This window comes from Cucurbita pepo, chromosome LG10, assembly GCF_002806865.2.
Source record: "Cucurbita pepo subsp. pepo cultivar mu-cu-16 chromosome LG10, ASM280686v2, whole genome shotgun sequence".
NCBI classification, from domain to species: Eukaryota; Viridiplantae; Streptophyta; class Magnoliopsida; order Cucurbitales; family Cucurbitaceae; genus Cucurbita; species Cucurbita pepo.
In genome coordinates, this window is record NC_036647.1 from 3,226,828 (window position 1) to 3,240,095 (window position 13,268).

The 13,268-nt window shown below is 35.7% G+C and overlaps 1 protein-coding gene across 1 annotated transcript; it reads right to left on the minus strand.

Annotated features, from left to right (window-relative positions):
* Positions 1-2,814: 2,814 nt before the first annotated feature.
* On the minus strand, positions 2,815-13,023 carry LOC111804159 (LMBR1 domain-containing protein 2 homolog A-like). Its single transcript, XM_023688867.1, has 14 exons — positions 12,528-13,023; positions 11,760-11,839; positions 11,518-11,676; positions 10,996-11,209; positions 10,239-10,325; positions 10,005-10,144; positions 7,711-7,791; positions 7,544-7,608; positions 5,864-6,036; positions 4,976-5,106; positions 4,791-4,878; positions 4,328-4,541; positions 4,091-4,194; positions 2,815-3,921 (listed from the first exon to the last, which is right to left on the minus strand). Exons 1-14 carry the CDS (start codon positions 12,693-12,695, stop codon positions 3,415-3,417), a joined length of 2,211 nt encoding a protein of 736 aa, XP_023544635.1. The 5' UTR covers positions 12,696-13,023; the 3' UTR covers positions 2,815-3,414.
* Between the last annotated feature and the right edge of the window lie 245 nt (positions 13,024-13,268).

Sequence of the window (13,268 nt, forward strand, 5' to 3'; positions counted from 1 at the left end):
AATAAACCATTATTATTGTTATTTTGGATTTATATTTTTCAAAATTTTAATCCAATTCTAAAACCCAGAAGAAGTCTAATATTACGGCTACTCACTTCAAATAAGAAATAATGCAATTCTTATTTAAGAATTAGATAAGATGAATATGACTAATTAAAATGAATATAATATAGCTCAAATTAATAAGTATGATGTACCAAAAGCGACACCGTTATTAATTCTCTTCGGAAAATATATTTTTTTAATTTATTAATTAAATTTTTGCATCATTTGTCAACATAAAGATTAAAATACATTATAAATTAATTAAAACCATTTCTGTACGAAATTAAATTTACATCACTCCACTGATTTATAAATATAAAATCATTCTAATTAGCTAATCGCTGCAAGCAAGGGCCAATTATTTTTTTATTTTTCATAAGGTAATCATAATTTATATTATTTTTCCCTTTCTCAGGATAGTAAGAATATCTTATGAAAGAAACTTTGGATTTGGTTTCAGAAATTAAAATTAATGTGATCACAATTTTAATATATATATATGTATGTATGTATGTATATGTATGTATGTATTTAGAGAAAGAGATGAGGATGGAAATGAAATGTCGGGCCGTCCCGTTTTCAACTCTATTGAAAACTGAGTTTGATTTTTGTAATTTAATATAATATGTGGTGGGGGGAAATGACGCGACACATTGCATGCAGTCCAAAATAAAAGCTTAGTTTGGTTTAATACATAAATTAAATAGAATTAATAATAATAAAGTTGAAATGTTATTCATTTGGATACATATGAACACCAACAGTGATCTGCACAACTGCATTTAAACTTTGAACACGACAACCGACCAAACAAAAATATGTGCATAGAGAGAGGAGTGAGGCATAGGGACCCCATGCCCTTAGCACATTGATTTGATAACAAAAGTAGGGTCATTGCCCCTTGTCCGCACGAACAAATTATTCGAGGGAATCACTATGATTTGATGTATAGTTTTACACGTCGATAAAGAAAATTTAAAATTTATATCATCTATCTATCTAACTGCAGTTGGTTATTATGAAGCCTCATTTTCTCATTTATAGCTACTCATATGTTGCACCCACTACTCTTCCATAGGCTACAGATGGACCCTCTCTTTTCATAAAAGACAACTAAATTTTTTTTTGCCGTTTTCATTCTGAAAAGTGATGCACACCTATTTTAGGCTTCATTTCTTAAAATTTGGTGCTTCAGTGGTGAAGTCATCATCTCACTATGAGTTAATTTAATATAAGATTTAGATGTTTGATGGTATGACAAATTTAACTACATGGGTTCGTAACATAGATCTATTAAAATACTTTTAAATGTACTGATTTAAAAATTTTGTAAGCGTATGCTAATAATACGATCATGGTACGAAATTAAATGGGTCATTTAATGTTTACTATAATTTAATACCATTTGAAATACTATTACTAAATTAAAGCTAAAATAGATTGATATAGAAACATCTAGTCTGATAGAAAGTTAGGTTAAATTATAAATCATACTTTTNAAAAAAAAAAAAAAAAAAAAAAAAAAAAAAAAAAAGGGGTTTGAGCACAAATCCCAAAAGGCATCTTCAGTTATTTCCATGGAAAATTGTGAGTTAGCGTGTAGTATGGGGGTGCTCCCACGAGGTGTCCCACACTCCCACTTGTGCTTTGTTTTTATAACTTCTAATATTATGATATATTTGGTTCTAACTCAACCCCACCAGAGGCCTCCTATTTCTAGTCTTTCTACGACTCATCATCATATAAAACGGTCAGTCACATTATTAACCATGGAATTGAGATTTTTCGAGAAATCTGGAAGTAGCCAGAATGAGGATATGAATGGGGGAGGGTTAGAAAAGTGGAAGGAGATGTGGATGTGTTGTTGGACCTACATTGATAAATATGCACGAGGGTCTGCTTTTTGGGAGGCTACGAAGGAAAAGAGAGTCATTTCGAAGGTTGTCCATTTCTGTGTCGTGTCGGGTCGCTGTAGTACAGAGTGAGCTTTCAAAACTCTCAACACTCAACTCATCATCATCATCATCAACATTCAACACACTTTCTTTCGTCCTTAAGAACCAGAAGATGCCGCCCCTTCCTATCCATTAAGCAACGCTTCATTTCATCACTCACCTACTTCCCCATTGCAGCCTGCTGGGGCCCTTTCATTTCTCAACTTGCTTTCCATTTTCCACTTCCTTTTAATTTCCCTATTTCCTTTATCCTAATCCCTTCAATTTCATATCACTTTTCCATCAAAATTATAATGCCAGCTTTTCCATGAAAATCACTGTAGTTTTTTCAGTGGCTATCCTAGTTTTCTTTGCACTCCTTTTTATAATTCTACAGTTCTACTCTAATTTCCTTGATTTTTAATTACTCAGTGTTCTCTACTTTTATCTTTTATGGGGCTCTTTTTTATTTTTTACGTATCAACTTTTCTTGGATTCCTTTTCCATTTACTTTACATTTTTGTCTTTAATAATGTTTTTGGTTTCTTATATTCAAGTTCCTATTTCGGTCTCCTACAATCTTGGATTTTCTCTTCCTTCAAAGTTAGTAGCGTTTTCTTTTCTACCTGGGTTTTCCCTTTTAGTATCAGTAATGTGATTCGCTGAGAGAAAATTGTAGCCAAATAGAACTTCCATGAAAACGACTCAAGGTTAGGCTTATCGCGGCCCTCCTCGACCAGTTTCGCTAAGAAAGTTTCTCCCTTTTGAAGAAAGACAGAGGTTCACGGGGGAATGTAATAGACAATTGAGATCACATATCACAAATAACAACTAAGATCCTTTGGCAATGACTGACTTTTCTCTTTTTTGTTTCCACTGAAAGCGGCAATGTCTGACTTATACAACGAGTCATTTAAACCATATGAAACATGCAGCTTCACGGAAAATATCAAAATATCAGAAACTGTTCCCTTCAAAGTTCTTCCGTATCTAGAATTTCAACTTCATTTCCTAAGCTTCCAATTACATTCGGACATCAATATCAAAATACCAGAAAAAGATATACAACATAAAATTATCGTATGACATCTGTGTGTTCTGAAGCAACACTCAGAGCATCAAAGCAATGCTGATGCAGCCAAGATACAAACCTTTGCAGTTGCGACCTCTGTGAACTTTTACGACCATGGTTGTTTGACCAATTAGTGAGCGTAACTCAATCCTCCAGTTTTCTTCCCAACCAGTCAGCTTATATACGTATGTGGTATATACGTACGAGTCAGTATAGCAGGATAACGTTCCAAATATGTGTTCAGATGCGGGATGATCCAACTGCAAGTAAACAAACTCAACTGGCACCAAGGGCCTGTAGGACCAGCATTCTTTAATTCTTAAACCTAAAGAGAAAAAATGGTTGTTATAGAGTTGGCCTCAATCACTCAAATTCTATTTCCCTGCCGGAGCTCTTAATTTCCATCCCGTCGTCGTCGCTATAACCTCCCTGATCTGATGGCTGTTTCAATCTTTGGAAGATCTCATCAAGAGACTGAGATGAATCAAGGCGAGGGAGAGATTTTGTTTCTTGAATTTGTGACAACGGAAGAAACTTTTTGGTTCCTATATTAGCCTTGAAATTTTGGAAACCCATCTTCATTGATTCCCACTTTGAGGCCAAACCAGACGTTGTATTTTCACTGGTACTGCTAGATTCGCCATCTACTGTATCAAGTAAGGTAACCTTGGCAGAAGCAATGTTCGCCACTGGCTTTGTGTTTAATGATGATTGTCTAATTTGCTCTCTAATAACTGCATACTTGTTGCTCATGGCTTCTCTGCTCGAACCATATTTCCGACCCTCATCAACTGAAGATTTTGACGAATTTCCATTCATGTCTTCATTTATTAGATTGTTTCTTGCCTTCGCTTTGACATCAAGCAAACCCTAGATACATTTACAGAAAGAGGGGTCACCAACGAAAATAAATCTCCAATATTGAATATTGTGCGGATTTCAATGTGTCCTAAACATAGTATCACCACCACATCAAAATATAGTTCACAATTGCATAAAGAATGCCTCAGAAAGAAATAGTTATGGAAAATGTACTTACTGTGCTATTGCTGCTGCCAGACTCCAAATCTATGCTGTTGAAATTCCTAGCTAATGGAATAACGTGCTCACCAACCATGCGACCTTGTTCAAGCCAAGATCGTTCTGGGACAATTAGGAAAAAACATATTAAACTTCTAGAATGAGATAACGAGCAAATAAGGACCTGACTAAATCATTCATAAAAATATCACAGCTCATCTGGAAAAGAAAGCCGCTAATATTATCCAACAACTACCTTTCTGCAATATAATTACTCCTGAAGGATCAAATCCATCCACATCATCTACCTCTGACTGAAATTTAAATCTCTTCCAGCTCCCGAGGAAATCAATAACCCGGTTAAAGAAATTGCTGGCAACCAAAATGGTGTAGACAACCATAATAAGCGGGTAGATCCTATTAAAATCTTTCCCGAAGAAAGGGACGGCATCATCAATTTTACCCATCCTCTGCCATTAAAATTGCACAATATATCAGGTAACCTAATGATATGATCAATGAAGTCAACAAAGATCTTATGGATTAGCGTTAGAATTATAAAGCACCGAGGAAAGGTGAAAATACAACGTCACAGGGACTAAGAATAGTAGGTGATGAAGAAAAACAACAAAGAGGAGAGACCTCACGAACCAAAATTAAATCACAACTGCAAAGAAACATTGCAGTAATAAAGTCATAATGATAATAATAATAATTACCTTTTCAAAAACAGTTTTCACGTTCCCACCAAGACGAATGAGATTGAGAAAGTTGAATGAAATTGGTGGAGCATATCTGGCAACCATTCTAGTAAAGGAATGAACATTACATGAGTACTTACTCAGTCATAAAGAAGAATAGCCAAATTTCCAAAAAGATTTAATAGCTAAAGAGAAATACTTACGAACAAATTAATAGCAAGTTCACAGAGCTTGTTTGCCTTGGGGTTAATGAATAGAACATCAAAGTTCCAAACTTGAATAAAGAATAATACGTGCACACACACATATACATCAATGGAACAAAAGCAAAGGCCTGTAAAAAAAGTAAATAAATTTGAAAATCAGCAGAGAAGTCTTAGAGAAGCAAACAAGAATCCACCGCACCGGAAAATTTCCAGCAGGGAGAAAATGAACAGGTAATTTCAGATAATGAGGATATTCATCCTAAACTGAATAAGTAAATTTTCAGGAAAAACTGAAGAAAGAAATTAGCTTCCAGAATTACAGTAGGAAGATTGCAAGTTCACTTAAAAAGAAGAAAAAAGAACTGAAAATCCAAAACAGATACCACAATATGTTCTTACCATAAATATCTTTTGAGTAGTCCCAGATAGATGGGTTTACATCATACTGAGAAATGTTAAAATAATTTTAGTTTGATCCAGTATAGAGATCATTTAACCAACTTTTCTCTCATTTATATGGGGGTCACGACAGCTAGGTCTTAACAGCTGTCTAACTTGTAATTAGATAACGAGGCTGGCAAGTCAAAACTAATGACAGTCGAGTCAAGGCCATTCTGCCTAATTCAGTTTTTATAACCAGTTTGAAAATTGAACGTGGTTAAATGAAATATGTTTCTTTCCAATTTTTTATCCCAAAAACCCTCCAGGAAAAGCACTTTTCGCCCACAGTGCGTTCAATGACAGAACCTCATGGGACTGAGCTGTGCATAATAAACAAAATATGCATAAACATCGATTTGCATATCCAGTTTAATTGAATGTCCTGACAATAACATAATGAAATATATGCACAATGCAATTGCCTCGCTAAGTGTGATGATATACCTGCACAAGCACCTCCTCTTGTCCGACCAATTTAATAAGCATTGAGAAAAGAGATAAATCGACACTCGGTAACAGGGTGGCCTCAGCTAATAGAATTGCAGCGGACATGATACCAAGTACAACTGCCAAGACTTTCTGAAGATGCTTTCTGAGGATGCACCGCCATATAAATTCTGCAGACCACCACATTATAAATGTTCATTATTTAGGATTTAGAGCAAAAGAACAAAAACATTTTACTGTTGCATGATTTCTAATTAAACAGAACAAACAGTTAGAAGCTAACAAGCATTGAGAGTACCTTTTAGTGTGGCAATGCCAGACACGTCCATATTGATGTGCAATTTGAAATGTAAATTATTTAAGTTCATTTAAAAAAAAAAAAAAAAAAAAAAAACATGTAGATATAGGGGTTCGGAGGTAAAGCAAAACAAAGAATAAAAACCACTAAACAAAATGGAAATATACTCGAGAATTACAAGAGCTCGCCACTGAGAAGAAATTCTAGCAGTGAGAATGATAGGAACTCCAGTGTCCCATTCACTCCCCATTGACTATCAAATACAACATATTCCTTCCTGCCCCTCTTCTATTTATGCATCGAATCTAACAAACCTCACCCTTTTAGCTACCTCCTTAATGTTACATACAACAACTCTTAGTTAAAAGCACCAAATGCCCTCAACAAGTATTTTCCACAAAACCAGTATTACTACCCCATTTGACTTGATTGAGATGCACTACCATGATACATTTCTTTATTCGACAAGCAATTCTCATATTAGAGTTGAGATGCTGGGAAAGAGGCCTGCCTTCAACTGAGGAGTCATGAGTCAAATGAAGTTGGAAGACATATGATACTGCATGGATAGCCCTTGAACTGGTAAGCTACGCTAACAAACCACACTACCTTCCTTAATTCCCATAGGAAAGGGCCATAAAAACATGGCTCAAGTTTCTCACTTGAACATTGTACGAGGGAACATTATTGATAGGATTGCAACTTCAAGAACACCAAGTCCAAGGCCTCAAGATTCAATTCACTTCCTTTTATCGGAAATATTTGTTCATTTGACATTGAAAACAACAAATATCTCAAGTTCCTCTAGAATATAATTCTGATCAACTACGCCAATAGGTGTAACTGATCTTCCCCAACAAATAAACACTGATGAATCACAGCCATAAATAATCCTTTAAGGTTCTTAAAGTAAGCAATTAACCTACCAGCAATCTTCAAAATGGAACTCGTGACTAACCACTATGAAGCAATGTAAATAATAAACGGCTTAGAGGAAACTAATTCAAATCATGGTAGCCACCTATCTACGATTTAATATAATATAAGTTTCCTGGGTAACCAAATATAATACAACGGGCAATTGTCTCATGAGATTGGTTGAGGTGGGTCCGTGTGTGAAAGCTTGTTTGGGCACTCACAGATATCAAGAAAAAGAAAATGGAACTCTTGACTACAACAAACAAGAACACACAGTTCATAATATTAGCAACCAAGGTCAATACTTGTAAAGGATGCCCTACTAGAAACACTGCTAAGTCAACATTTAATCATGTTTCATAATTCTAAAAAATGATATCTAATGCAACGGGAATCTCTATCTCATGTGATGTGATAGAAAACAATAAAGAAAAAAAGAAGCTGTTGCATTTTATGTATACCAAGTGTATCGAAGATCGACCCCAACTTCCCATTTCGATCATGTCTGAGGGTTGAAACATATTTCCTGAAAATTATCAAGGCCATTCTGAAGGTTAAGAGCTAATTTATGTGTAGGAAGGCAGACAAGCTAAAATAAAAACACCAAAGTTAAAAATTCGAGGCAAACCATCCAGTTGACGAGCGTCGTTCATAATTCTTTATTGTGTCTTCAAGTTCAAGGGCCTTCATAACATAGGTCATATATTGGCTACATAAAACAAATAAGATCATGAAATGTATGAAACTAACTGGTGATAACTACCAGGCAGCAATCCAAAATTCTTTCTCCTCCAAGCAAGTCAATATCAGAGGAAGCTTGTAAAATGAGAATCCATATAGTAAATAGCAGAATGACTGTCATGGTAAGCATACCAATAATTATCAAACTAGAATTTAAACAATCATTTGCAGCAATGATGATGTCCAAAAAGGGGAAACATCCAAAATGAACAATTCATGCTCATACAGCAAGTAGAAATTAACAAAAGGAGATGCAATTCTACGGGTGGTTGATAACAAGATTTATTACATGAACAAGATATCTCACACATGAAGTAGTAAAATGGTAGAAACCAAACTGATATTTGTTCAGAAATGATGAACAAATTAAAAATTTAGAAAAGAGATTTTAAAGCCTCTCCCAACTCTCTCAATTCCAAGCTACTTGAAATACTCGTCAAACCTCCTATACTCTAAAAACACTATTTATTTATGTTCATTCTAACCATCTCCAGCTAATAACTCATATGCCCATAGCAATATAGCATATCCTTACTTTACCCCTAAAATAAACCCCATCCTCAAGGTGCAGGTCAAGTAATGGATCTCAATAGATACCAGCTCAAACCAATATAATGCCACCAGATAGGTTTTGAAAATAGGGTTACCGACTTTGTTTCAAGAGGTTAAATTGACGTGGCAGATGTAATGTTTTTTTAATATACTTCTGTGGAGATTGTGTGGACGCTGGAGAGGTGATATTTCTCACACATTCTTTGAGATCCTTGAAAGAGTTTCTTTCAAATTTTCTCCCTTGTCTCATAGTTAGTTGCTCTAGTAGCCAGTATTTTTCAACTTATTGGTTCATGCAACTGCACTCCAATGAAGTTTATGATCTTGGTTGAAGAAATGGGTCTTAGTTAGTTAGGTGCTCCACCAGACAGTATTAATTGGCTTTTACACCGTCAAGAAACTATCTTCCAATGAAGTTTGTGTGATCTTGGTTTAAAAGATATAAGTTTTAATTCCTCTAACCTAACTTGAATTCATTTTTGACAAAATGTGCAATCCCACTCTCACCAAAATCCTTGTCCAACCATGTTATTGATTCATTACGACCTAACCTGCTAAAACTCAAATCTACATAGCCAAACTACAACTCAGTTATTCATCTCACTTTTTTTCTTCATCGTGATTTGACCCCAGGATCATGTGAAATCTCCAATGAAATTGATTGCCTTAATATTTTAATGGTTGCTTCTTCTTTTTTTATGCAACTATCCAACAGGTTTGACCACAGCTTAATAATTTATCTCCCTCCCAACCATGCAAATAAATATAAATGAATATACATGTATTCAATGTTTCAAGTTGTGTGTGTGTATATATATATATATATATTCAATGTTTCAAAAGTTGTTGCTTCCAAATTCATCATGTCTATGATTGATGCTCATATATTTCCCACATCCATCAATCATTTCCTGCGTTCAAAATTCATTCCCAAGAACTAAGCTTTGATACAAACTCAATTGGCACCAAATTGATATTAGTAATGAAATTACGAAAGTACTCCAAAAATGAGGTTTCTTAGAGCTTCCACCTGCTGTCCCAATTACAAGCTACTTCGAATACTCACTGACTATTAGCCTAACCTCCAACTCTCCTAACTTACTCCCACTCTATGAATAACCATATCATCCTAACAAACTCTCTGACAGTGACCAATATGCACCTAATAATATTCCTGACAAAAATCATAAACTTAATCAATCATCAATTCAACCACCTTCCTAATGAATATTGTACCATAAATTCAAAGCAAAACATCATGCAGAAGTGTTTTGAGTTTAACAAATATATCATGTATCCTGAAACTAATACCAAATGAATACATTCACTTCTTGCATCCTGTAGGTTGTGATGGAATTAATTACGCCTCATTTATTCTCTTGCAACCATAACCCATTCTTATGAAAATGGAAGGCCAGACCTATTACCTATATAAGACTAAAAGGCACTGACGAAGGAGAGTTTTTTTTTTCCTTTGGGGGGGTAGAAAATAACTTTTCGTGAAGAAATTGAAAAATTAACAGAATGCTTCAAAAGAACTACCAAAACAAGTTACCCACCCGACCATAAAAATACAAGAAACCTTCCCAATCTGAAATGGCTAAAAAGAAGTGAGTAGTTCATATATACCTTTTATACCGGTAATACTCCTCTCTTGTTCTGCGAAGATGACGCCTAAGCGTTGCCATTGATTTTTCATCTGTATCGTAGTCCATATCATTTTCTCCTAATCTTCCACCTTGGGGTTTGAAAGATGGATCTTCCCTAAACTGAAAACGGACAATGGGAAGAAAATGGTGCAATAAAAACACTGGTTAAGATTCTGATGTCTTCTAAGTGAAGAAATGAATGAAATAGATTTACCAATTGAGTTAACATGTTGTCAATGACATTCATGTAAGGTCTCAGGGGATCGCGTTTGGACATCTGCTTAGATGTTGCTTGAGCAACCTATTACATAAATGAAGATAAAAAATCGTAAAAATTAGGTTGTTCCTTCTTATTCACCAATCAACAAAATAATCCAATCTTGTCGCAAGTTTCCATTAAGTCATTTTTATTTGTGTAGGTCCAACCATTCAAAAGTCTCCATGAAAGAAGTTACTTTTTCCAGATAGCAATTCCAATTACACACTCACCACAAAGTAAAATCGGCCAATTGATATCTGGATCACTCATTTAACGTTATTTTCCAAATATAAGATAGAGAAGATGAAAATCTCCTTATTCAATCGATCTAAAACTCAGTTAACTAACAAACCTAATAAAAAATGGTCCAACTGTATAGGTATGACTTTGAAAAATAAATCATAGTCAGAGATTAAATAGAGAAATAAAAAATAAAACTTTTTAAGTAAGCACATCAATATTAAGACACAACCACATATGCATGGAATAAAGAGGGTTAATCAGAAACAATCATGGAACAAAATGACGAAAAAACCTCAAATCTAATTCATAATAAACATATTGGTGTGCCTCTATGGGTGCCTCTGCATGCATATGCTTGTGCACGTGTGAAAGAGGGAGGAGCTTCCTGATTTGGAAGATTTCATTCAGTTAGTTTTTTTTCTCTGTCCATTTGTGAGTGTCATGGGGAGTGGGGGAGGCTAACACTTACAACGATAGCATTTGAGAGTTCTTGATGAGCATCATCAAGTTTAACAGCCATCTTGGATATTTGATGGGAAAGAACTTTTTGGCGTGTAGTCCAATCCGCATTTCTCCAAATACTCTTGGGAATTTCACTCAGACCAAAGCCGAGAAGAAATGCACCTGTTACCAATCCAAATGTATTTGAGCAGGCCATAGCAAAACCCAGAACACCGCCATGCCTATTAACAAAGAGGCAAAAGAATTTGATCCCAATCACGAAAGTTTTCAATACTATAATAATTCAAAAAAAAGCAAGGGAACAAATGGCACCCACTTGTAAAACCAAATGACATAATATACCAATAGTATTTGACAATTACAAAGATTAGACTTTTTATCTTTTGGTGGAGAAGACTCCTCCAATTTACTTTCTAGTATATTATATAAATTTGATGAACATTGTTGGATATAGGTTGTTTTTGTTAACATTTTTCTTCTTGGGGGGGGGGGGGTATATGAAAGCTAAAATTTTAAAGCAATAACTAACCAAATCTTGTGCATTGTGATGAGGAGAAGCAGTCCAAAAAGACCTATGGATCCAACAACCAAATAAAAGACCAAGTTATAACGGATGCTGGTCTTCAGTCTTTCTTTCACGGTGAAGTCTCCTGCATCTTCAAAACCCTGGATAAGTGGCACCACAGCCCTGGTTGAAGATGTGAATTTGAAAATATGAGGATTACATTACAATTTTATACCGTGAGAAGTGTGTGTGTACAATGAGTGTACCAGGTAAGTAAGAATGTACTCCAATAGGACCAGCTCCAAAAGAAAGAAATTACTCTAGTCTCTGGCAGATGACTTGTGGCCTGTACATAAACAAGTGATATCCATATCAAGAACATTATTGCTGCTTGAATCAACTAAAAATTCCGTAGAGAAAGAAAAAACTTGGCTAACAAGAGGATGCAAAATGATCTCCAGTTATCTTTTTGTACAAATAATTTGTAGTGCTTTCGATACAGGAAAGGGGAACCCGTAGTAGATTGCACCGAGGACCACAACCAGCTAACTGGAAGTATGACTGCCAAAAACTAATAATACCAAATAGTTGATCGAATATGCTTGCATATGTTTCTATTCTGTCTGTCTCTATAAATACATAGATAAATCCATAGATGGATAGGTAATATTGGTACCGTTGTCATTGACCATGAAAGTAGAAATCTGGAGTTATAAACAATAACTAAGATTTCGAAAAGAACCACCATTATCAAATCAGAAGGGATGAAATTGTGCCTACGAAACCATGCCATGAATTCTTTACGAAGAGGTGACAATTTGAAGACAGTAAATCGAAACCTATCATTCAGACCTCCATCGAAGAAAGTAAATGAGATAATTACACAAAACCTAATCACGTGAGCTAATTCCCAAATCTCCTTTCAACGGCAAGTTAAAATCTCACCAAACCCATTGTCAGATTCGCGTCCAATTCTACAACAAATCAGCATCACATGAACGCAATCAACAAGAAATGATTGATTAGAAACATACCGTCCAAATGTCCGCCGGGACGAGGATAATGATGGAGAGGGAACAGAACCAGGTATATCCGACTGTAAGAAAGACGTAACGAGGCACCCATGGGCTAGCAAAGTACTTGAGCGTGACGATCACCATGCCCAAAGTCAAAGGCAAGGAGATCAGATAGAACACCCACATGTTTCCCCAAAATGCCTCCCCTCCCCGATGAGTTTTGTCGATCGAAACGGAAGGGAGAAGACGGAGCGAGTCGATGCAAATGCCCGAACCACAATTCACAACAACATTGAAACACGAAAGAGCGAAAGGCTGCAGCAGTTGGCACTTGGCGCAGAGTTTTGGCTATCCTCGTAGTATGGTGCGCGCGAAAATGGAAGAGTTGAGCACTCGTTTGGTACGGACGCAATTTTGTGGTCAAGGGATCCGAAGACACGCTTCCTTCCGATTTTAATACTCAAATACAAAAGCCAGAAGAATTGGACCAAGTTTTGTCCCACTCCCACCACTTGATGAATCAACAACAAAAATGTGCCCCCAAACCGCCAAATATAGTCATATGCCACTAATGTACTCCATTTTCCCAACTCTTTTTTACATGTTTTCAACTAAATTTAAGACTAATCGTAACAATAATAACTTTTTCTTTCGTTTTTCCTCGCGCCTTCAACAAACGGAGTTCGTGGACATGGCAACAACCGTAACGCGTTTCCAACCCCTAATTGCTTCCATTTATGCCTCTCCAATATGGGCCGG

Bases quoted from the DNA above. Each gene is read 5' to 3' on its own strand.
- LOC111804159 (XM_023688867.1), bottom strand. From the start codon at position 12,695: ATGTGGGTGTTCTATCTGATCTCCTTGCCTTTGACTTTGGGCATGGTG. The intron at 5,107-5,863 runs GTATATCATCAC...CTTTTTTTACAG, and splicing joins AAGAGGAGGTGCTTGTGCAG to GCCTTTGCTTTTGTTCCATT. The intron at 4,195-4,327 runs GTAGTTGTTGGA...TAATTGTCCCAG, and splicing joins AGTAATTATATTGCAGAAAG to AACGATCTTGGCTTGAACAA.